The following is a 26,801-nucleotide window of genomic DNA, read 5'->3' on the forward strand; positions in this document are numbered from 1 at the left end:
TTTCATCATCAAAGCCAGCAACAGTGGGGGTGGGGGGAGGTGTCCAATTCTCATGTTTCAAATCTCTCTGACTTCCCATTCTGTCTCAACTTACCATCTGACTCTTCTGCCTTCCTTTTCTGTTTTTAGGAGGCTCATATAATCACACTGAGTCCTCCTGAATAAGATTAGGTGGAATGAGATGGTTGGATGGCTGACGGCATCACTGATTCAGTGTACATGAACTTGGGCAAACTCTGGGAGATGTTGAGGGACAGAAAAGCCCTGAGTGCTGCAGTCCTTGGGGTCACAAAGAATTGGACACAACTTGGTGACTGAACAACAACAATCTAAGATAATCTCCCTATTTTAAGGTCATCTGATTAATAAACTTAACTACATCTGCAAATGGCTCAGTGGTAAAGAATCTGCCTGACGAAGATGCAGGTTCCATTGCTGGGTTGGGAAGATCCCCTGGAGAAGGAAATGTCTACCCACTCCAATATTCTTGTCTAGAAATCCCATGGACAGAGGAACCTGGCAGGCTACAGTCTATGGGATCAGAAAGAGTCGGACACAATTTAGCGACTAAACCACCACCAACCACATCTGCAAAATCTCTTTATAGTAGTTCAGTTCAGTTCAGTTCAGTCATTCAGTCATGTCTGGCTCTTTACGACCCCATGAACCGCAGCACGCCAGGCCTCCCTGTCTATCACCAACTGCCGGAGTCCACCCAAACCCATGTCCATTGAGTTGGTGATGCCATCCAACTATCTCATCCTCTGTCGTCCCCTTCTCCTCCTGCCCTCAATCTTTCCCAGCATCAGGGTCTTTTCCAATGAGTCAGCTCTTCGCATCAGATGGCCAAAGTATTAGAGTTTCAGCTTCAACATCAGTCCTTCCAATGAACACCCAGGACTGATCTCCTTTAGGATGGACTGGTTGGATTTATAGTAGTACATAGATTAATATTTGACTGAATAATTAGGAGACAGAAATCTTAAGAGGACATTTTTAGAATTCTGCTTACCATACTTATAATATATATCCAAGACCCTCTTTTATATTTTCAAACATTATGTGTCTTCACTTTATATTCTTTATTTGGTAGAATATCTGCTGTCTTTGCACTTTGGATTCTATTTCTTTTGTTTATGTTGTTTATTGCACAAAACACTTTATGTCTTGGCAGAATTTATGAGTTTTGATGATAAACCAAAAAGTTCTTTGAGCCTCAAGTTGAAAAAAGTGTTCCTTTTAGTTTTTTTTGCCAGGTACCTGGGAATACTACCAACCTAGAATTGCTTTAAAATCCAATTTCAGATTGAAGTCTCCTATACAACACTGATACTGAGACTTTAGGCCCCTAACCGGTGCGGTTATACATTTTCAAAGAGATTTACTCCTCCCCACGAACAGGCCAAGACATTAAAATTTCCTTATGCTTCCCTCTATAAAGAAGGTTTTTTTCCTCATTTTCACTGAGATGATATCTTATCTCCATGAAATTTTCCATTTAACCCCTACCTTGCTTGGGTCTTAGTTTGGTCTCCCATCCCTTGTAACTTATCAAAGAAAATTTCAAGATCTCTAGGGATTAGCAGTTTCTGTCTTCAGTCCTAGCTTAAGTCTCTGGATTCTTGCTGGTTCCTTAAATCAAACTTTTCTCTTAAGGACTTCTATTATTATTTTGCTGACACAGTAATGCATATTATAAAATATTTACTATTATTTGCCCTTAAGAAGATCTTCCCCACCTTTGACCTCCAATATCCATACCACCATACTGTCACTAAGAAAAGTCCTTTTCTTTCTTTCTTTGTATAAAACCCCACGTCTTTTTCTTTCTAGACAAATGAAGGTCCTCATATTTGGAAAAAACGTTCAATCTCTACTTTATTTTTGTGCTGTTTTTAGTGTTTATTCCTGGACTGGTCTGATCTTGCTCTGTACTGGGGACCTTCATTTTTGATATTTGCATTCTTTAAAATTTACCTCGTATATTATTACTTTGCCTAAAGTACTTCATTTGGGAATAAGATAGCTGATGCTGCCCTGGGGTAACAATTTAAACTATTTTTATTTGTATATTATGTTACAGCAATAAAACTGACCATTTGTTTGAGTTTACTTTTTCATTGCTAGTACAATCCTCTCCCTTATAAAAATAAAAACACTTAACTGGGAAAAATCCACACATAAATAAAGATAATAGTCATGCATTAACTAAATCAAAAAAACTTTGGAGCAAAACTGTCATCACAAAGAATCATATACACAATGGAATATTATTTAACCATAAAAAAGAATGAATTTGAGTCAGTTCTAATGAAGCGGATAAAACTGGAGCCTATTATACAGAGTGAAGTAAGTCAGCAAGGAAAACACCAACACAGTATATTAACGCATATATATGGAATTTAGAAAGGTGGTAATGATGACCCTATATGCAAGACAGCAAGAGACACAGATGTAAAGAACAGACTTTTGAACTCTGTGGGAGAAGGTGAGGGTGGGCTGATTAGAGAGAATAGCATTGAAACATGTGTATTACCATTGTGAAATAGATGATTAGTCCAAGTTCAATGCATGAAACAGGGCACTCAAAGCCGGTGCACTGGGACATCCCAGAGGGATGGGATGGGGAGGGAAGAGGGTGGGGGGTTTGGGATGGGGGGACACATGTACACCCACGGCTGATTCATGTCACTGTATGGAAAAAACCACCACAATATTGTAAAGTAATTAGCCTCCAATTAAAATAAATAAATAAATTTTAAAACCTTATTAAATATTTAGCTATGGCAAAGATATAATAAAATATCTAATAATAATCTTTGATATGTAATAATATGTAGTACACATGTCCGGACACAATTAGTGTGCCATGATATTGTTTTATCAAGTTTTGCCAATAAATTCAGTTCATTATACTGGTTAAAAGTTACCTTCCCACCTCCTAGGCCCAAAAAGTAGAGAACCAAGACTTGGAGACCTGGTAGGGTGGAAACAGTGCACACACTTGAAAGGAAGGAAATCTGAATTCTGAGTGCTGACATGTTACAGCGGCAGTTGAGGTAAGCAAAGGAAACTCGTGTGCCTGGGAGCCCTCCAAGCACCGGCAGAAGCAGACAGTAAATAGGCATTTAGTGAAATTGCCCCTATTATCTAGACAAGATCCAAACCCTGAGCAAGATACAGAGATTTAAAGTGACAAAGATTTCCAGTTAACCTCTAAGTAGAGCTCAAGATAATAACAAAAACGATATCTATTTTAGTGTGGGAGGACAAAGATTTGTTTGATCGTCTGTTTGGGCTGTCTGTTGGAAACTTTCAAAGACAGTGCATACCTCTCAAACTAAAAGAGTTTGAGAGCTTTGATGTAAATGGGGCAAATGTGAAGTGGATGAGTTAAGTCATTTCTGATATATCAGCTAGACATAAAGATGTAACAAGAGAACCATATGGCTCACTTAAACAAATTTTGACTAAGTATCATTTTTCTTGTATTCAGCTGGCAGCTGTTGGAAGCAATTCATTAAAATGATTCAAGCTGAAATGTTTATATTATTTTCTTGAAAGCAAAATGTACTCATTATAATTTGAAAAGTCATTTCATTTTTTCATAATGAAAATATATTCGTCATATAATTCAACAGTGATAAATTGAATGACTAGAAAAAGGCAGAAGAGTGATAAATACTGTGGATCATAAATGTGCAACATATGATAGATGAGGGAACAAATAAATAAGGTGAACAGAGATGATCACACAAAGCATAATATTATATTGTAATGATTAAATGGACACATTTTTTATTGAAAAAATGATAAATTTTGCATTGACTAATAAATAATGAACATGAATTTTGAATTTTATATATGTATAAAATTACTTATAATTTTTAAAAAATGTATAACTTAAAAGATCCTATTTATCATATTTAATTTTCAAGAATAACTTTATAAATAATGTTATTTACACACAAAAAGCAAACCATCCCTGAGGACTTCTGTGAAAATTAAAGAAGCTATTAAAGGTGTGTTTTAACCTTGTCTTCTATTTTATTTTTAACATGAAAATTGCTCTGTTTTAATTTTTCCATGTTTTCCTAACTGTACACATTTCTTTTGCCTTTGTGAATTTTTTCCCTTTAGTTTAATTTTAGAATGCCAATAGACCTTGATCTTTCATATCCCGAATGTTAGGAGACTATTTTCTTCTTACTTTTGTTTAAATGTTCAGTTCTTTTTCCTTTTAGGTTTCCCACAGATAACTTATTTTTCTCTTTTGTGAATATATCAACAGTTTCACCTTTTATTCTTTAATTTTCCTCTAGTATTTCTTTTCAATATTGATGTAATGGAGTTATATGACTTTTTTCTATAGTTGTATAAACAGTGATAATTCATGTAAATTTCTGAATCTTTTGTTTTTACGTATAGGGCAGACAGACTGAAACCCACAATCACAGAAAACTGTGAAATGAAATAAATGCTTAAGCAAAACTGCTACACAAATAGACAAATGTGTTAATAGTTTTATGCTGTGTAGCTTTCTTTTCTAATTATACTGTGCTAATGGTGGAAATCATAGCAAGCCTTAGCCATAGAGCAACAAAATGCATTTCTCAGTGCACTGAGATCATACAAGTATAAACCATAAGATCAAGTGGAAATTCTTATCTGTCTTCTGTTATTTAGTGGGTTCAGTTGTACATATATATATTTACTTTCAATTGTTATACTACATGGCTATATCAAGAGTAATCTGATTGGAATATTTTTTAGATGATGGGATGTACACCTTATTTAGATTGAACTTTTCTTTTGTACCACCAGATGACCACAGTTTTGATATTTTTCAGAAAATTCCCTTGGACAGCACTATAGAACACTACAGACATGATTTATACAAGTACCTAATTAACTTGCATATTTTATTTCCTATTTCTAGCTTCATGGAAAGTTTTTGAAATAATAAATGGACATCTGAAATGTTACACTGAACCCAAAGTGTAAGATGAAGCAAAGGACCTCATCTCTTTGAAGGTCAAGTTATAAATTATTCTTGTGATGAAGTAGGATACATATGGTCCTTAAGCAAAATCTCAGCTGAGGGCTTCTTGATGAAAGCACATAGATACTCTTGGTTGTATTTTAAAACAGGTTTTTGGGTGTTCACTGGAACTACAGCAACTACACCAGGACTGATTTAAGAATCATCAATTTTCTAGAGCCAAAGTTTGCAGTGAAGGCTTTATAGTGGCTTCTGAAACTCACCACAGAATAGTCATGCTTGTCATGGCGTTGTCTCATTACTAATTGGAGGAGCCCAGGAAGGGTAAGTGTAGAGGTCAAACATAGGTACAATCCAGGTAAACATGCCAAGCATCACCACAGCGACACCCACAATATTAACGCCAAGTCCAGCTTTAACCTTGAATATGAAAGAGCTTGAATGTTAGTCTCAAACAAAACAAAACGAAACAAAACAAAAAAACCCAAATTGGGAGAATTGGAATACTGTTGCAGAAGGCATATGCAGATTTACATGCATCTTAAGTGATTGGTATCAATTATTTGTTTCATAAGACAAGTCCTTCCATTTATGCCAAAAAAGAATCTGTTCCCAACCAAATGTCATTTAGTTGGAGAGCATCAGAGAAGTTTCTCTTAGGAAAGTACTGAAGTCATTACAATTAGAGAAAAATCCCTTAAAAAATCTGCCAATTCAGATCAAATCAAGTTTTGTGGTTTGGTATTTCAGTGAATATGTTTCAGGTCACTATATGAAAACTGAATCCTTCATATTCATTTCAGTATTCTCTTACCAGAGATCTAATATCTCTTCTACTCATCTTTCTCAAAGTTCCCATCCTTCTAGCTCTGATGTTCTTATTCTGGTAGCCACTAAACCATCTCAGATTGCAGGGATTAGCCAACTCCTACCCATAAACTGCTTTGTAAACCAAGTTTTCCAGGATCACAATTTTGCCCGTTTGTGTACATATTTTTGTTGGCTACTTTTATGATGCAGTAGTTGTTACAAAGACCCCCTATGGCCCAGAGTCTCAGATATTTACTCTCTGGATCTTTACAGAGAAAGCTTGCCTATCTCAGCATTCTCTGTGTTAAAACATGAAGCCCCGAGGCAAAATGGGATGCCAAAGCAATGAATATTGTAGAGTTTCTGTCCATGCAAGCCACTCATTTATTTTAGAACCTTGTGTTTTTTTTTTTAATTCACAAACCTAGCACATTGTTTATATTGTATATTATGCACATTTTTAAACCCAAAGTGAATTATGTGACTTCTTCATAAGAGGCATTTACAGAATTTTTATGTTACAGGGGCTTAGGAACAGCAATCTGTGTAGAAGGAAGGAACTGGGGCTTAATTTGGAACTGCATTTGCACAGCAGGCTCACTGAATAGCCTGTAGTTATATTCTTGCTTGGTTTGGTTCAGAAGTGGGTGATCAAGTTTGAGAGAAGACCAGGATATTCTCAAACTAGTTCTTCACTACCACAACTTTTGTATTTGGCAAAATGTGCACATTTTGTCACTTACATTTTCTATTATTCCTTGCTGTGCTAATTTCACTTCATTTTATTTCAGGTGTCACCATTAGAATCAGAAAAAGAAAGCTGACTTTCCATCAGTCAGGCACTGAGCCCAACATCTTATTCAGAGCAAATGTCAGTTGTGTAAATATTTGTGATAGAAAACCACAGTGCTTGATTGCTAAATTTCATTAACCCTACTTCTTCTATCAGGCTAGGTCAAGTTGGATCCTGATCTTGACAAGCCCCAAGCTTAAACCATTGTGTTGAGTATATTCTCTGCTCTCTTCCTCTTTCTGTGTACTACTGAGGCATTCAATATCTCTGTATTTGTGACTGTAAATATTAATGGCACATTTGCTCTAGGTTATCACTCTTAAAAACAATCCTAGGGCCAGTCACATGCACTCACATTCAAAGCAGGACTCAAACTATACATTTCCTAGCATTTGATTAGTTTATAAAAGGATAGAAAACCCAAGACATCACAAAATAATGTCCACTGGACCTGATCGCATTCTTTCAGTTCACTCACCATGTCCATAACTTTTAGATGGCCATATGAAAAAACAATAGCATTGGGTGGGTTTGCTACTGGTAGGAGGAATGCAAATGAGGTACACAGAGTAGACGGTAACAAAATATAAAGAGGGTTGACGTGAATGGCTTCAGCCTGTTGGAAAAGATAAAAAGGAGTCTAAGTAAAATTTTGAGATAGGCATCAAAATGAGCAAAATTATTATAACAAACTTCCCAGAAGCAGGTTGAAATATAAAGACAAAATTATACACATAAATAGTTTTTAAGATTTTTTAGAAAACGTTATCTTCTTCTTTTGGTTGTTTATATGGTGATTGGTATCCACTTAAGCATTATAACTCAGTTCATTCAGAAAGTAAAGTATCATTTATTTCAGAAACAAAATGAAAACAGCAACTGTTTATCTAGTGCTAAGTACCATGCTAAGTGTTTACATACATGTTACTACGTAATATGTAAGTATTTATACATGAAAGTGAAAGTTGTTTAGTCATATCCAACTGTTCATGACCCTCCATGAAATTCTGCAGGCCAGAATACCAGAATACTGGAGTGGGTAGCCTATCCCTTCTCCAGGGTATCTTCCCAACCCAGGAATTGAACAGGGGTCTCCTGCATTGTAGGCAGATTCTTCACCAACTGAGCTACCAGGGAATCTCAAATATATATATATATATATATATATATATATATATAAAGTTATATTATATATTTTTATATGCATATAAAGTTTAACAGTATATAATGTATAGCATAATAGAATAACTTCATATGTTTGTATATACAACTTAATTTTCACTATGGCCTTAAGAGATGGTAATTATAGCCCCAAATAGCAGATGAAGAACCTGAGGTCCATAGAGGCTAAAGTAACTGATCCAAAAACATAGCTGGCAAGCAGTTAGAGCTTCGGAGGCTCTCAGGTTCCTTCGGCTCCAAAGCTTCTCATCATTCCATTAACTTACTGCCTCTGTGAGTTATATAATTTAAAATTTCCTTAGGGATCATCACAGAAGAGTTACTACCATTCTTAATTATTTAACTGCTCCCTGTTGAGAGATAAACCCCAGAAAAATTCCAAATTGTATTTCACTAATATCCGCTTGCCTACATTTCTTTTCTAATTTGAAGCCACTCAAGAATGCTAACGTCTGCACCTTGAACTGGTAGCAGAACAATTCCAGAAGGGCAATCTTTCTGCATCTAAAGTGTTTTCCTTTCACCAAAATCATCTTCCCCGGGGAAGAAAAACATTTTACTTGAAGCTATTTCTCGTAATTGCCATCTAGTTGTGGAGAAGAGAGACAGTTTTCCCCTCTCTATCTTTGCAGATCTGCTTCTTACTTATCTTTTAAAATTCTTCTTAAACTGTACAGAGCTGTGTTGGAGACATTGAAGCTTGAAGCCCGAGGTGTAAACCTGGCTTTTTATTACCTTGCAAATCACTTATATGAAGTGCTTCTCAAAACATCAAGACATCTTCTAGAGGGAGAAGTTAGAGATCTAAATATGAAAGTTGTCAGGAAGCACTGAATCCCAAAATCTTCTAGAGCTGGAAAGGGTCTGAGTTGACCCTCCCATTTATCTGTAAAGGAAAACTATGGGCAGAAAGAAGGTAGATGGTTCTCTTAAGATCCTGCTGCTTGAACACGGAAGAAAAGAGTTCTCCTGCGTTGAGGTCTCCTAAGAAAATATGAATGCAAATAAGGACCACCTTGTAAGTTACCTACAGGGACCCATTCAAGCCCCAAATGATTCTACACCACAATATGAGAACACGCAAAGTAGAACACTATTCTTTCAATGAAGAGAATAAATAGGATAAATGAAATACTCACCAATGGAGATAGTATTGGAAGAAGGAGGGTAATGGTAGCTGGATTGCTGGCTACCTCTGTTAAAGACGTGACGAGCAGAGAAGATATCAGAATTATTAGCCAGACTGGTAATGAACCTAGAGGAGATAATTTATTTCCTATCCACTTAGATAGTCCTGACTCCTAAAAAACAAATTTGCAATATGTGTTATTCATTAATAATTCATTTAATCAGACAATTTAAATATATTAAAAAGCATTATTTGACCTAAGGACTCAGTTTCTAAATTAACATTTTAATCTCTCACATTTTTCTGTGGTTTGTTAGATCTAGGTGATTATGACATTGTGAAGTTCTTAGTTATTCTTATTTTAACACCACTAAAATGCTTTCGGAAGTTTGAATTGTCTTCCCCCATTTTTTCAGTTAAATATTAATTACATCTAATTACTATATATGGGTATAAAAAACCATGTAGTACTACAGGGCTTTAAGAAAGGGAGTATTCTTTCTGGTCTTCCTCTTCCCACATTTAAGCTGTGTTCCTCAGAGGCAACAATTTTATTCACATTAGCTATTTATTCCCACGTTTATGTTTGTGATAGCTATTTTACAAAATTCTACTTTTTCATATTTCTAAATTTTCAATTTTAGACATTATTTGGAACAAGCGTGCTTGCTCAGTTGTGTTTGACTCTTTGCAACTGGCTTGGACTATAGCCTGACAGGCTCCTCTGTCTGTGGAATTTTCCAGACAAGAATACTACAGCAGGTTGCCATTTCCTACTCCAAGGGATCTTCTTGACCCAGGGATGGAACACTGATGTTCTAATATGTACATGAAAATTCACTTTTCTAAAACCTTCCATCATACATATATTTCCCGCCCCTGCTCCCCATTCCCTTAAATTCATATATCAACATTTTAGGTTAAATCAGTATTTAAAGTTTGCCATTATGATCATATGAATACTTTTCACAACTGAGCCACTTAGTGTACTGTGATTGCTTTAGCTGTTTTGTTTTAGTTTTTGTTTGTTTTTCCAAGAAGTGATTTCCCTATTCTTTTGCTTGCTTAGTTTTTTAAGCAATCACTAATCCTCCAGTACACTTTCCAGTAAAAGAAGAAAGCTCCTCACAAGTAAATAGACATTTCAGGAAATTGTTCTTTTTCATTTTCCCTGATGGAGATGTTGATTTTGGAGTATATCCTCCTCTTGCTACACTGGGACTAGTTGCTCTTTAGATCTACTTTACTGTTATTCACTAGATTACTTATGGGTCCCCTTCACCTCTTTCTGCTGTGGGAATCCTGTCTTGTTAACTCCTTTGTGTTGATGGCCCACAGGACCACATCTTCTGTAACTTCCTGATAATTGGTGCCTGGAAAGTAAATTTCTTTAGTCTCTGCATGTCTGAAAACCTCTTTCTTTTCTTTTCACATTACTTTGATATATCATCCTTTTTAGAATTCTGAATGTACAAATAATTATTGCTCCATTTCCTGTGGCTTCCAGTGGGTTCTTTAGAAGCCTGATGTTCAGATCTTGGATACGCTGTACATAATACAGGAAAATCAATCACACTCAGATGAACAGATATGTTATTCTGTTTTTCTCCTACAAATGGAAGGGACAGTCCTCCATTTGTGAGATTTCACTGAGCTCCTGCGTGTGTGAATTTGTACACACATGTTAAAGTAGTATGGACATCAGAAAGGCTCTAATGACAAGATCGGAAGCTGGCAAAAACATCCCCAGATCTGATAACTAGATGTTATGTATATTATTTCTAGTTTTGACATTTTTGTTTGGGGTTTTGATTTTTTCAATGAAAAAGACTGTTTACCATTTAAATCATATTAGCACAGATTCCTCTTTAAATATGTCAATATTTAAAGAATGGATTTTACCTATGTATTGGGTAAAATTAGACTACCTAATCTTATTAGGTAAGATTAGATGCAGTTGGAAAAGATTACATCACATACAGTCCTTCACCTCAGGAAGCCACTGAGATCATATCATCCTGCTCATGGCTTCAAGCTGACCACTCAGAGGTAGGGTGATTTTGGGCATCCCATAGAAATCTGAGGCTTTGTGCTAGGATTTCCACAGCCAAGTAGAACCCCTCCAAGGTTTTCCTACTTCTTCCAGAGAGAGAGTCTAGTGAATCAGACTAAGTCCACACCTTATCATTTCCTTCGATTCTGCAATTCTAGGGTCTGGCCAATGCTTTCAAAACCACTTTGAGTGACAGATATTCTGGGAAAGAGAGATGAACATATTGACATCAATACTAGAGTTGCTGATTCTGATTTCCTCACAATTCAAATTAACCAATACAGGAATGGAAGTTATTTATTCTGAGAAACCAGATCTCATTACTACTGAACTAGTAGAAAAGTGTCTTTGTCTTCTATTATCATCATTTGTACTTGAACAGTCTATGAAGCAAGTCAAATCTAGACTTGAAACAATATCATAAGTGGCACTCAGAGTTGAGACAATTTTTAAGACTTTCACGTGTTACCAAATTGCTGAAAGCTCAGTATCGAAATCTCATACAGAAAAACTGACAATAAAGTCAGAAGCAAAACACAGTCTTTCCTTAGACTGTCAAGAATAGAACAGAACGGGTAGTTATTTGTCTTGAAAAACAGAAAAATTTAACTTTTGGGAAACTGAAGGGCTAGACATGATATTTTTCTCACCATTGCTTTTACTTTGAAGGCTGAACAAGGAAATGGAATGTTCATGAGTTTTGAGTGTTTCACAGAAGGCTACTAAGTCCAGAATAAAACAGCAGAGAATTTTCATGGAATTTTGGGGGAAGATACTCTTCTTGTAGCAACCCTATAACCAGGGCAATTTCAAGGGACAAAGGTTTCCCCAGACTTTTACTTTATATCAGCTGCATAGATGATGGACCAAAGAAATAGCCAACTTTATTTCTCATGGTGATTTCATTTCTTTCTAAAATTATACTATACAGTCCATGGAATTCTTGAGGCCAGGATACTGGAGTAGGTAACCATTCCCTTCTCCAGGGGATCATCCCAACCCAGGGATCGAACCCAGGTCTCCTACACTGCAGGCGGATTCTTTACCAGCTGAGCCACCAGGGAAGCCCTCCTAAAATTAGACATAATAAATATTAAACATGGCTACATGAAATTCTTTCTGGACTTCATTGAATACTCATGTATGAAATAATTTTAATGTATTTAATATGTAACAAGTAATGTAATACAGTTCTATTGTTTCTCATTCTACTTTGGAAATATTAGGACCATGATATACATCAGTATTCTTGCCTAGAGAATCCCATGGACAGAGGAACCTGGCAGGCTACAGTCCATAGGGTCGCAAAAAGTCATGACTGAAGCAACTTAGCATAGTACATAATTGCAGAGAAATCTGACAGCTACTTAAATTCATCATGAGATAAGGGTATAAACAAAAAAAAATGTTTAACAAGCAGTCTTTGTATAAATGACTTTTATATGTTATTTTTCTTATTAAGCTTCTCTTTTAATCCTATTTCATGGATTAAGAATTCTATTTATTTTTCTTTTGATATGTTGGGACACCATAAAAATGATGACTTATGCTCACAGAAATTCTTGAACTCTGGACTCACCTCATCTGTGTGGTATAGTTACTGCTTGGCTACTGAAATCTGCATCATTACAATGATAGAATGAAGTTGAGCATTCCAAAAGCTTGACTGTCCTTGTGTCCTTCTTTTGAACAGCTTAGTTAACTGCTAAGTATCTTAGACACAGAGTATTACCTCACAGCCATCTGCCAAGGCAAACCCTCCACCAACAAGAATGGCTATATCCCAGGGCATGAATGACTGGAATTCTTTCCAAGTAATCAGTGGAGAGTAATCAAAAGCAACTGAAAAACAAAAGTCCTACAGTTAAACATTGCTTAAATATTACAATAGGACATGTCTTATTATCATAAATAGCCATCTCACATAAAGTTTTCAATATTTCTGTATTATTCTTATATAGGGAACTTGATCTGGACTTTATTTCCACCTGGCCTAGGTAGAACATTATATTATAAGAAAAGAAAAATGCCATAACTTGGAAAACTCCTTTGCATTTTATTAGAGAAAAAAATTAGATAAATGATAACATCATATATAATACCATTCATTCATTCATTACACTAACATCTTTGCCTACTATGAGTAACAAGTGCATTGGGCTATCTGCAATCCACCATTGATACAACAGCATCTGTGGAACATTATAATCATCATTCACTCATATTTATTTGAATATTTTATTTTTTTTTCAAATCATGAGGAGGGTCATGATAGAGTCACCAGAATTTCAGTTTAAAATAATTCAAAGTTCAGATTAAATAACTTTCTTATTATTCAGGAAACCCTTAAAATGCTCATAAAGCAATAATCACAAGGATTTCTCTTGATATTTGGGTTCTGATAACTCCATTGATTTGCTTAGAAATAATGTCATCCATGAACATGGGTTTTCTGCCCATTTAACTTTTGTGTATATCAGGCAACTTTCTACATGGTAAGCTTTTAAGATTACTAAGAAGTCCTCTTCCTGTTTCCTTCCCACAAACTTAATCCAAACCAACTCTCACTGTTGATGGAAACTTTGGTATTTCCTGCTTGAATTAAGACCATATATCCTGTTAAACACTAACATCTCTGACTGTTCCTCTCATGTAAAACTGAATGCTTTATGTCTTCTTGTTCTTTAGTTGCTAAGTCATGTCCAACTCTTTTGTGACCCTGTGGATTGGAGCCCACAAGGCTCCTCTGTCCATGGGATTTCCCTGGCAAGAATACTGGAGTGGATTGACATTTCCTCCTCCAGGGGATCTTCCTGTGTCTCCTGCACTGGGAGGTGGATTCTTTAGGCTGAGCCACCTGGGAAGTCTGTTTTATGTCTTATCTTGCATTTTTCAATCTGATGTGAATCAGTTTATCAGGGAGAAGAGAAGTTAAAGAATGAGGAGAGGATGTTGGAGAGGAGGAATCAGAAGCAGGGGTCAGAGAAGTTAAGCCATGCAGAACACTCTACTAGGCCTTAGGGCTTTGATTGCAATGGTCAGAGACCTTGGCATCTCATAGGAATCTCTGCTCTATATTATACAACCTTCTTATAACACATTTGAGATATGCTAGTCTCAAGTGGCGGAGAAGGCAATGGCACCCCACTCCAGTCCTCTTGCCTGGAAAATCCCATGGACGGAGGAGCCTGGGCTGCAGTCCATGGGATCGTGAAGAGTTGGACCTGACTGAGCGACTTCACTTTCACTTTTCACTTTTATGCATTGGAGAAGGAAACGGCAACCCACTCCAGTGTTCTTGCCTGGAGAATCCCAGGGACGGGGTCGCACAGAGTCGGACACGACTGACGTGACTTAGCAGCAGTAGCAGTCTCAAGTGAAGAACAAAGGCATTTATTTCTACGCTATACTGTTTACATATATCATGTCCTAGAAATCTGACTCAGCAGTCACTCATCTATTCTGACTCAATCAAATGGGCCAATCCAACAGCTTGGCAACCAGTTCCATCCCACCAGATAAATCAATCAATAATGAAGGAATAAACAACAAAACCCCACAATTCTACCAGCCTATTTCCAAACAATTTTACACCATCTTCCCATATTGACAACACTGGAATTTGACCACCCAAAACGTGCTGTGTTAGTATAAAGCGTAGGCATGGATGAGAAGTGTGTGTGTATTTATACTCAAATAAGCAGACACATTTTCTTGTCCATGTGTTGTGAAGACAATGAAATCTTCCATTGAATATGGTTTCTTTCTTCTGTGATACCAGGTTATGGCTAAGTGTGGGGTTTATTTGCATTTTCTCCAAGGCTACTATGAGGCTGTAAATACTCTTCCCTTGAAATTCCTCACATTTTTAGATCCTCAGCATTTATTACCAAAGGCTCATCTTAAAGTATAACTTCCAAGTTCTTGTTCCTGTATTTGTCAATAGTAAGATTAATTCTGATTATGACCAGGACAATGAACTTATGATAGACCAAATAGTGTCACCCATAGTAGAATTCTAACTAACCATGGTGTGTAAAGAAATCTACTTCTCGCTTCTACAAAGTAAGATGGTCTTTTGTATGAGGAGAGGAAGTGTGAAGTCTGAACAGGGGTTGCAGTGTATAAACAGGAGATGTAAACCAGCAGCTGTGTTCATGTCCATTCCTTCTGCTCTACTGTGTTAACTGAAACCAGGGGAATTTTGTACTTTTGCTCTTCTGTCAAATTCATTCAGAATTATAAATAATACTCAACCAGTTTCTCCTGTAGGTGTAGTTTTGGTCAATCTCTTAGCTGGGATAAGAAAGAACAGGAGTCCTATAAGTAAAGCAACAGTTGAATCTGTAGCAAAACCGGGATACCTAAAAAAGATAAGTGTGTGCATTAAAAAATGCCATCAAGGATTTGTATGAACTAAGCACCAATTGATTATGCTAACAGCATAGAAGTAGGAGTGGTGGTATTGGTTATTTATTCTGGATAATCTGCTCTAAAATCTATGGATTCACAACTAAAAATGAAACTTAGTGAAGATGAAAATCTCAGACCACATCCCCATTATTTTCACAGGTCTCCTTATTTTTAAAAATCAGGTTTACACATGCTGATATGCTAGGCCAAAAGTTCCCTTTCAGGTAAAGCTGACAGATCTGGTAAATAATTTCTTCTCTGGATTATTTCTTTTAATCATATTGACAAAGTATTGAGGTTGAAACAATAGGACAAGTCCTACATAATTGTCTATAAAAGGCTAATATTGAATTGTGGCAAGGCATGGATGTTTACAGAGTCTTTTAAAACTCTTCTGTAAATTGTGAAAAGGAATTGATCTGTTTTTCTAAGACAGAACATCTGCTTCTGTGTTTATAGGCCCTGGCGATATCATACCAATGAAACTGACTTATTTGAAGCTTTGTACCCTATGAAACTCAATCAAGAATATTAATTATCAGAATGGCTTTGAGATGCTCATAGATGATCACTATACAAATTAACAGTTATTCAGGAACAGATGGGTCTTAGAAATACCAGGCCATTCCTGCAAGTAAGACAGGTTTCCAGAATCCCCAACAGTTAAGAAGCACCTGGAGACCAGATATGAATGAAACAGGAAGAAATAATTAAAAACCAGTTCTAAAAGTCAGCATATTAATTAGTGAATCTTTGAGTCTGAAAAGCAGAGTGTGTACCCTAAGATTATTCTACTACCTTGTAACTCAGCAGTGCACACATAGTAAAGAGGCTCTTTATTCCTGTAATTTACTTGAACAATCTAGATAATCAAAGAAATCCATTATTTTATTCAGTCTGACAATTTTATAAAGCAGTCTTTCCCCTTAAATATAGATTTTCTTTCATTGTGGAGTGAAATGCTGCCTTGGTATAATTTATTTTAAAAATGTAACCAATATTTATTATTTTATAGTTCCTTATTTCTTGTATTTCAGTTATAATTTTTGTTGGATTTTTGCCAAATTAGGTCAGGCATCATGTAATCTGATTTTGTTTTATATGAAAAGACATATTGAAATCTTTCCAGGTTCAAACAGATGGAATGAAAACATGAGGTGGTAGCAATAAATCTTGATTTATCATGCTAGCTTTGGAAACTCTAAATGTCTAAAATGTCTACACTACAAATATATTCTAGAGTATACATACTTCATATAAAATCAAACCATAAATACAGAAATAACTGCTCTTTAAAAGACTTTTTAAGCTATTATCAGTTTATATTTAGTTTATTATGAACTAAGGTTGTCTCAATATTACAAAATATTAAGCTTAGGTAAATTTTATTTGCTCTGGCAATTTAAAAACATAATTGCCAATTAGATGTATATATGCAAATTTCTTCCTCTTTCAAAGCTTTTTTTCTTTTCTTATTGTTTTCTCTCAGAATTTGAGACAACATGGGTGCCTCCTCAAAGCAAATACACTTTGTTTTCCTGCTACAGACAAAACATCTGAGTTACATTTTCCTCGCATAAGGAGGAGAATTAGAAGCTGATTATATTGAATTTCCTATTGGGGTTTCTGCCTGGTTTTTATTAGCCGTTGTCTGATTTCATTTGGTTTTTACACATTGGTGTTTAGGACTCTCCCCACCTAGAATGATGGGAGTGGCATTTTTAAAAGGGGAAAGAATTATTTTTCTGTTGGTCTAGGTCTTATTACAAAACCAAAAAGTTTAATCAAACTATTAAACAAGAGTTTGCTACGAACAGCTTGCTATAAGTGATTGGACTTTTGTTTACACTTCTTGAAATGAGAAGTTTTCATCCTAATGGAAAGAAAAAGCCTATGAAGCTGCAGCTGATCCTTGAAAACATGCGCCACGCTGCACTGGTGCACTTGTGTGCTCACCAGGAATTGGCAAGCACACTTGGCAGCTTTAAAAAGTGTTGGCAATACCTATGTAACCAGAAGGCTCTGATGCAAGAATTTCTTCAATCCAGTGTGGGCAGAATAGATTTGACTCAAACGTTTTTAGTTTCTACCCCCACTACATGGATTTTTGTGGGGGGATGTTGAGACAGGAAGTTCAAATCAGAGATCTGCTGAATTTAGGCTACAGAGGACTTCAGTGAAACACACATTTAGAAACGTGAATCTCAAACCAAGGTATTTATATGGACATGTAGGATGGTCCTCAATTTAGCAAATTATTCTACAATCTTCCCCCTCACTTCACATGACTCAGCAGTGTCTGCTGGGATATAAATCACTGACAGATAAACTTAACTCTGACCCAGCTTCTAACAGTAGCTTGTAAAGTCAGTCTTCTTGCTTATTCAGGAATTCCTTATTTATAAAATAGGGGCAGGGATAGATTTATAGGGAAATAATACAAAAACGGACATCAACAGAGGAAAAGACAAAATCTAAACTAAATAAATAACCCTTCATAGAAATAAAAACAGGTTGGCAAAAATCACAGAATATGAACTCATATCAGGTTATTAAGAGGCCCTGAGTGGTATTCAGTGCACATAATAGACACTTATTGCACTTCTTGTGGGAAGAATACAGCTCTATTCTAAGTGCTATTATTAGCCCCGGCTTACAGATGGAGAAACTGAGAGGTAAGCGACTTGCCCAAAGTAAGTGGAAGAGCCAAGAATAGAACCGAAGCAGTGTGACTCCAAGGTCTATACTCCTGACCATCTTAAAACATGGCTTTCCTGCAAATTATCCTTCTAATTTTGTAAGGAAGAAAATAGTCTTGTCTGAAGAAGCCTTATCTTTAGTTACAGGGCAGTCTGGTTCCTGGGCTTATTGCCTTACCCTAAATTTCATTCTTTATCACTGTTTTTTTTTCCTGAAAAGATTATAATTTTAAAAACCTTTTCAATGGAAAGGAAGAAAAGCAAATCTCATACAGTCTTTCAGAGTCATAGGAACCACTTAGGAGAAAAGCAGAGTGTAAAACAGGAGGTGACAAATATAACACGTAATGCTTACTCTGAAAAAAGTGCAGACCAACCAGAGACAAATCCAGGATCTCGGCTGAACCATAGCAGGGCCATTACAATGAAGAGGACTAAGGTCACAATTTCTTGATATCTGTGGGAAAATTCCAATCCTTTCATTTATTTTCTCAGTCGGAACATTTGTAGAAACTCCCTAAACTGTTGCCAGGGAGAACGCAAACACTGTAAAAACCGGATGTATCAATTATTTAAGAGAATCTGCAGTTCTAACTTCTAAGGGGGCTTTACTCCTCCGTGGGCCTTTCAGCTTCTTGTCCTTCTATCTGGTAAGTTTTAGTTAGACATGGTCTGTATTTTATCACGTGGAGTTATATTTATAAAGGTTAGAACACTTGGGGCCCTTGTCAAGTGTAATAAATGCACAATAGACAATTATGCACATATTTGTCTTTAAACAAATACTTGCAGTATAAGCTGCATCCCTTGGTGTGTTTGTGTCTACAGACATGTGTATCTTACCTTATTGGCCCAAGTTTTTGATATTCTTGTTTAATAAATGCAGCACAGGCTTTTTGTTTCGCTGTTGGGGGTTTGCCACATTGGAACATCTCCTTAAAGCTAAAAAGAAGAGTGTGGAATTATTTGAGAGAATAGCGTTGAAACGTATATATATTACCATGTGTAAAACAGATGACCAGTGCCAGTTTGCTGCATGAAGCAGGGTACCCAAAGCCAATGCTCTGGGACAATTTAGAGGGATATGGTGTGGAGGGAGGTGGAAAAAGGATTCAGGATTGGGGGCGCACATGGACACCTATGGCTGATTCATGTTGATGTATGGCAAAAACCATCACAATATTGTAAGGTCATTATCCTCCAATTAAAATAAATTAATTAATTTAAAAAGGATAATTAAGCTTGTTAAGCAAAGAATTTTCCCTTTATAGAAGATATGTGTGTGAAAGTGTCAGAAAATATCAAGCTCCCCACTAATAACAAAAACCTGTGCTTTTTGCCTATACCTCTGCCTCTTGCTCTGAATTTCCTCCCCTCTCTTTTCTGTTTTTTCCTGGTTTGTTTAATTTTTGATGCCTAACTGTCATTCCATACCTTCCATGACATCATCTGCTAAGCTCTTCCTTTTCCAAGTTCTTTTGCATCACTGGAGTTTTCCTACGTGCCACTCATCTCTAATTTAATACTTTATTACGTACCTGACTGGTTAAATATTTTAATATATTTCTTAAGTGTGATTGTTAATTTTCATACAAAAGTTTTATCTCACTAGTGAGAATTATTAGACAGTGGGGGGCTGTAGCATGTATTTTTTGGGGGACAGTAATTCTAAACACTGGCATACACAGTAAACACTTGACTCATTAACTGTATAGTAGCTTTTTGTCAGGCTTACGAGATGGTTGTTAGATCCATCAATTTTCACACAATATGCTAAACTCCAGTTATACTTTAGGCACACAAGTCACATATACTGATCATGAACAGAGTCCAAACTAGGTCTGTTTTCAGAAATAAAACCAATTCTATTACATTTTCCTTTGCATTTCTTTACTCCTTATGTCCTAATGGCATCAACCAGATCATCTTCTAATTTACTTCCAACAGTAACTGCCAGTCCCTATTTCTTTTAGCTGCTCACTTTTAGTGACCCTTTCTCCCGTGACTAATTCTTCTGTCCTGAAATCCAGGGTCTTCAAAACCTTGAACAGCATTTTGTGAAGTGTTGCTCTAAATCTTGATTTAAAAATATCCCTCCAGAGGAAGAAACAAATGGAAAACTGGCCAGATTCTTGTGGATTATCTTTTGGAATGTATGAGTAGCTCAGTTAGATTGTGTTATATGTAGGTATGGAAAGCATTTCTGGGTAAATATCCAAAGGGAACTGACATCTACATTTTTAAGAAATATCTGCATTCATATGTTCATTGCAGCATTATTCACAACAGCCAAGATATTTAAACAACTCAAATGTCCTTGGATGGACAAATGGATAAGAAAAAAGAATAAAAACTAGTCCACACATATATAGTGGAATATTATTTAGCTATGAAAAGGAATGAAGCACCGATACATGCTACAATATGGGTGGACCTGGAGAACATTATGCTAAATGAAATGTCAGACACAGAAAAGCAAATACTGCATGACTTTCCTTATATGTGGAATCTAAAATAGTTAAACACATAGAAGTAGAGAGTAAAATGGTGCATTCCAAGGGTTAGGATAAGAGGAAAATGAGGAGATGTTGGCTAAAGGGTACGAAGTTTCAGTTATGCAGAATAAGTAAGCTCTGGATGCCTCTGTGCTAAGTTGCTTCAGTAGTGTCCAACTCTTTGCAACCCTATGGACCATAGCCCTCCAAGTTCTTCTGTCCATGGGGTTCTCCAGGCAAGAATACTGGAGTGGGTTGCCATGCCCTCCTCCAAGCTCTGGATATCTCTGCACAAATAGAGACTACGATGAACAATAAGGCCTTATATACTTAAAATTTTGCTAAGAAGATTGATCTTACGTGAAGAGCTTTTATTACAAAAGGAGGGGGAAAAAAGCAAAAGGGGTAGGGAGAAACTTTTGGGAGTGATGGATAAGTTTATGGCATTGATAATGATGATGGGTTCATGGGTGTATGCCTATCTCCAAACACAGTAAGTTTTGTATACATTTAGTAGCTACGGTTTTTTTGTATATCAAGCATACCTCAATAAAGCAGTTTTTAAAAAAAGAAAGGAAGCAAGGACATATTCTTCTGTAAAATTGCTGAGGGTAAGCTTGGCTATTTATGAAAGAGTAGATGAGATGAGGACTGTGGTAGGAGGGCAGTTATCACATGAAGAGACGTTATATTTATTTTTCTGCAGTTCTGTTACTCAGATATGTTTGGACTGTTATTACCTTTGTAGGGGCAGAAATTCCTCAATTCTTAAGTCATCCATCCTACATATTCATTACCACCCACATGTACACCCCCCCCCACCCAGTGAACATGATTAGATGATTATTGTTGCATTTAAGATCAAAAAAGTAATATTTAATTTTTATAGCCTCCATTAAATGATTGACTAATGCCAGTCTTGAAATTTTCCCTCTTGTCAGAATATAAATTCTACCATTAAAAGAAACTAATCTGTGGACCGCCTTGAGAGCCATCAATAGAATTAAAAAAAAAAAGTAGAGTTAAAGAAAAGATGAGTCTCCTTAGAAACTGTTTTCTACCCAGTAGACTGCCTGTGTACTTTGTCACTTTGCTTGGGGACGATCAATAGTTAAGTCAAAATCCAAAGTGTCTTTGCTACAAATGAAGGTTAATGCCTTCGCAGTGCAACTGATGAAGCATATGACAATGTATCAACCTCTCCATTGAAATAAATCCTGTGGCACTGACAGATGAGCTTCACTTCCCAAATAGGTTGGGGTCATTTATAATGGGTGAGTTAACTGTGTTAACACCCAACGTGCTCATCAGAATGTCTGGTGGCCTGCCAGGGGAGGGGCTGATCATTTCTGTTTGTTGATCTAAAACCTCTGGAGGTGAATACCAGACCTGTGGAGGTCTCTGGCAGACCGAAAAGGACATTGAAAAATTAGCTGGAGCATAAATCTGTGCCATGTGTAACCAACACTGGACAGCAAGGGGACCGTTTCAACATGCCACTGATCATGATTTATGGATTTGGCTAATATATGCACTTCACAGGATGTTTTTCCTCCCGGAGAAACACTTTCAGTGCCTCTGCCCATTATCTTCTTAATTTCTCCTTTTTAAGTGGTGGGCCACTTCAAAATGATGATAAGTTCGCCTACATATTTTATAAAGTCATTATGTGTAGCAAAAAAAGAACGAAACAGCTGTGGGTCTGAGACCAGATGCTTTCTCCTTTGGTTTGGGATTCGAGTCCCCTGCATCCTGTGTTGTTACCTGCGCAATTGAATAGACCCCCAAAGGCTTGGATTTCCAGGAAGGGGCATTTAGTATGCAGCTGGCCTCTTCCCTCTGATGCCCACCTGCCGTAGGCAGTGACATTTCACACATTGGCTCCAGCGGGAGCGCGGCCTCACACTGCTCCCGCAATCTGGACAAATAGATTGTTCAAAAAACCATCAGTACTTTCTCCCCACTACTAACAAAACTAGCAGTTCTGGAGAAAAACCAGGAAGAGGAATGGAGAGGGAAGAATATGAGTCCTTACATGATGAAGCTTGGGAAATGTGGGCACGGGTATGGAACACGACTCCACAGAAGTGTTTGGCTATTCAGAGGAAGTACAGAAAGCTGACTTCAGATTCCCCTGCAGTGAATAACATGCTGTTTCATTCATAAGTCCTTGAAGTTATTTAAAGAAAACCTTATAAAGTTGAGTGACTTCCCTGGAGGTCCAGTGGTTAAGATTCCGCACGTCCACTGAAGGGGGTGTGGGTTCCATCCCTGGTTGCGGAAATGCCTCTCAGGGTAGCAAAAAAAAAAAAAAAAATGAAGTTGAATTGGTTTATTTTTCCATGAAAAAATTCCTGAAGGTTTGATAAACAGTCCTTTCCCCTTTCTTTATGGGTATTATTATATGTGTTGACTCTCTGAAGCAGCATTTAAGATCTAGCTGTAGAATCCTGCATAATTTTAAATGCTGCCAGGCATTTGAGTCATGTAACTCACTGGTACTTATGAACCACTAATTTCAGTTGCAGTTAAGGTAACATCTGCAAATTCTCAGGCTCTTGATTGATCAGTGTTTCCTACTTTGACTTCTCTATATTCAACTAGGGCCCATCCATATTAGAATTACAGCGTTGCAAGTGAGCTTGCCGATCTTCCAGTTAAATTCTACTGACTTAGTTGAAGATATTGAGACTGAGAAGGGGTCAAGTCTTGCAAAGATCACTAATCTGTCTTGTGAGAAGCCACAACTTTGTCCCTGGTCTCCTGATTCTCAATCCAATGTTCTTTCCATGGAGCATGCTCTCAGATTTTTGTTTTAGTTTTTCAAGGGCATGTCAATGTTAGTACAATGTTAGGATGAAACAGGAAGCTCTGAATGCTACAGTTTAAAGTTACTTGATAGCTTGAGGAAATCCACACATTAAACCAAAGATAAGAGCAAAATTTCTTAAAATTCTGCTTTAACAGGTGGGCTAAGTCCTCACCATAATGAGCTTCATATGTCCTTCTGGCTTATTAATCTTAATGGTTTAGGATCAGAGGAGACCAAGATAGAGTTTCTGTCTACAAACTCTCTTCCATAGATGATATTCTAGAGTATCCATAATGCATGTGTTCACATGTATCAGTTTTGTGGGAAAGAGAAACGCAGAAATGCAGCATGCATGAAATAGGTGTAAAAGCCCTGGATGAGGGGCTGAGAACATGGAACCCAGACACCAATAAATAAAGATCTGATTAACATGGAATATGTACTCACTTGAATCCTAGGAAAAGCCACTGAAGCCAGATCCAAGACAAGAGGAGAATAATAATGGCAGCCGGGAAGGACATTACAAACCATGATCCAAAGTTGATGCAATCGCAGTCAGGATAGCGCCTGTGTGAGAATACAGAAAAGTGTTCACGGGAGGAGTACAAGTGGAATCGTTTCTGACGGTCTAGGAGAAGCAGTACTTCCCATCTTTCCTACGATAGCAGCCAGGAAAGAAGAAGTGTGTGTGGGGCGGGGGCGGGGGGGGTGGGGATTCCCTACTAAATACAGGAGTTAGCTTTGCTTTTCATCTCTTGATTCTGTCACTGCATGGTTATTCATGCTTCTCACAAAAACGAGAGCAGATATGTTATGACTTTTGCTCCCTTTATTCGATCTTTAAGAAAGTGTTTACCAAAGAACCTAGCACAGTAACTGATACTCATGGAATTGCACAAGAAATGGGTATACATGGGTGTGTGTGTTTTGTTATTTGTATTCAAATCATCAGTACATGAGTGAAGAAAGACAAACAAGCAGACCTGGGAACAGGTGAAAATTAACTTACGAGAACAGCATGTGTCCATTACCATTTCACCTTGGGAGCCGACAACCCAGACTCTGAAGGGACTCTGATCCGACCCACACTGTCCCTCAAAGCTGTTTTCCCCTCTTGTTTCTTCTGCCCCAAAGCAACTACAACCATCTTATCAGACATATTCTAGACCTTTCTTCCTAGAATTAGACAGTACTTTGGGGCTCAAATGGAATAAATCAGGACCAGATAAAAATAATTAAAAGCCCTGTGAAAAATATCAACTTTTCCATTAACTCTCTTTGTTATTTTCAGCTTTCTAGCTCACATAATAAAACAGTAGCAACAAAAAACATCAGGTACAAGCACAGTTTCTTTGGTAACCTCACATTCATTGTTTTGAAATGTAGTCTAAATTCTCATATAGTTATCTATTTTATGACTGTGGGGAAAAGGAAATCTGAGAAATAGTTATCTTTAATTTTTCTTCTTGAAGCAGTAACACAGAGTCAGAAATGAGAAAAGTACAGAAAATAATACAGAATTAATAAAAAAAACACCATTCACATATTTTTATTATGTTTGAAGTAACAAAATAGAGAGAATGTAATAGAAATGCTAGATTTTCAGTATTTTTTTCTACTTAGATCACATTTTGTATTTTGCCACTTAAAAAAGATCATGTAAATAAATGAGATGTTTCATGCTATACACATCAACATAAGCCAAATTTATTTATTTTAGAACACTGCTATTTTAGCCTGGTTCCTAAGAAATGCAAAGGCTGTTTAAAAAAAAAAAAAAAAAAGCAAAATTAAGCTTTCAAAACTGCAGATTTCTCTTGTTGTCTGCAGTTTCTATGAGTTGATGTCCCTGGGTCCTAGAATTAGCACTGGCAACTTGAGGATGATTTTATCTACCTTGAAGAGATCCTATGATTAGCTTATATAGTTATGCCATTGTTGCTGCTGTTGTTTAGTCACTAAGTCATGTCCACCTCTTAGCGACCCCATGGACTGGAGCCTGCCAGGTTCCTCTGTCCATGGGATTTCTCAGGCAAGAATACTAGAGCGAGTGGCCATTTCCTACTCTAGGGTATCTTATTCATCCGGGGATCGAACCCACGTCTCCTGAGTCTCCTGTATTGGCAGGTGGATTCTTTACCACTGAGTCACCTGGGAAGCTCAGTTGTGCCATTTGAAAGTGGCAAATGACAAGTAAAAATTGATAAAGAATGCATAAAATTGATGAATGTAAAAAAAAATGCTTTCCCAACTCTATGAGGCTCTATAGAGAATTGTCTGCTTAAAAAAAAACAGTGTTTTCAGTTGGAAAATAAGTGAGAAAAGGCTTAAGCTTATCTTCCATCAATTTATTAGACTTGGATTACAGGTCAGTGGCCTGTGTTATTTTGTTCAGCCTAAAGACAATGAGAAATGCTGCATGGATTAGGCTCAAAACAATGCCCCAAACCCAGTTTCATTTTTCACCATCTGTAGCTCATACTTGGAAATTAGGGTGCACTGTTCTCCCCATCCATTGCAGAAAGTTCTGTGAGATTTGAGGGAAGTGGGGCTTTTCAGAATTTTTGCCTGGAGGGATAGGCCATTTAGAAAAATGAAAGTTTAAAAAAGCTAAACTCTGGGATTTTTTTTTCTTTTTTCTTCCCTTTTTTGTTCAGTAGTAAGAAAGTAAACACTATGAGGTGTAAATATTTTGAATGAAAATGGGATGAGTGGCATCCTAGAAGGGATTAGCTTCACAGTGGTGGTTCTTTTCCCACTTCCTTCATATTCCGTAACGGGCTTCCCTGGTGGCTCAGAGGTAAAGAATCTGCCTGTTAATGCAGGAGATGCAGGAGATGCGGATTCAATCCCTGGATTAGGAAGATTCCCCTAGAGAATGAAATGGCAACCCACTCCTGTAACTTTGCTGGGAAATCCCACGGACAGAGGAGCCTGGAGGGCTCTAGTCTGTAGGGTAACAAGAGCTGAACATGACTGCACGGCTGAGCATGCATGCATGTCTAGTCTGTAAATGAAGGGACTGCAAGTATCTGCCTAAAGCAAATAGAGATTTCCTCTATCATAAACCATGCTAACTACATTTAATTCTGATGGAATCCTTTTCTTTCACCTGACACTATGTTTTGTGTCTACCATGTGCTGGGTACTCTTGCAGCTACTGGGGATATAGCTGTGAATTAGATGGACATAGTTCAAGCTCTCACAGTTTACATTAAATGAAGAACACAGGCAGAAAAACAGGTAAGCATATAATGAATAGGAAAATAAAACAGAATAGTGTGACAAAAAGAGATTAGGTGGAGGCAGAAATTTTACACAGCATGACCAAGGAAAATGAAATTTGAGATGAGATCTAAATGGCAAGAAGGAGCCAGTCATGTAAATAACTGGGAAATAGTATTCCAGACAGA

The 26,801-nt window shown here is 37.0% G+C and overlaps 1 protein-coding gene across 2 annotated transcripts in view; it reads right to left on the bottom strand.

Moving 5' to 3' along the window:
* The window catches only part of SLC13A1 (solute carrier family 13 member 1), a 107,622-nt gene that overhangs the window by 22,615 nt on the left and 58,206 nt on the right, over nt 1-26,801 (bottom strand). For both annotated transcript variants that reach the window (XM_043463603.1, XM_043463602.1), the window contains 8 exons: nt 23,836-23,955; nt 18,925-19,023; nt 18,437-18,538; nt 15,227-15,333; nt 12,702-12,811; nt 8,927-9,088; nt 7,084-7,221; nt 5,266-5,422 (listed from right to left, as the gene is read on the bottom strand). In XM_043463603.1, the coding sequence (XP_043319538.1) occupies nt 5,285-5,422; nt 7,084-7,221; nt 8,927-9,088; nt 12,702-12,811; nt 15,227-15,333; nt 18,437-18,538; nt 18,925-19,023; nt 23,836-23,955 (976 nt within the window). In that variant the 3' untranslated portion in view covers nt 5,266-5,284. The remainder of the gene's footprint in view (nt 1-5,265; nt 5,423-7,083; nt 7,222-8,926; nt 9,089-12,701; nt 12,812-15,226; nt 15,334-18,436; nt 18,539-18,924; nt 19,024-23,835; nt 23,956-26,801) is intronic.

The sequence above is a fragment of the Cervus canadensis genome, chromosome 3 (genome assembly GCF_019320065.1).
Source record: "Cervus canadensis isolate Bull #8, Minnesota chromosome 3, ASM1932006v1, whole genome shotgun sequence".
NCBI classification, from domain to species: Eukaryota; Metazoa; Chordata; class Mammalia; order Artiodactyla; family Cervidae; genus Cervus; species Cervus canadensis.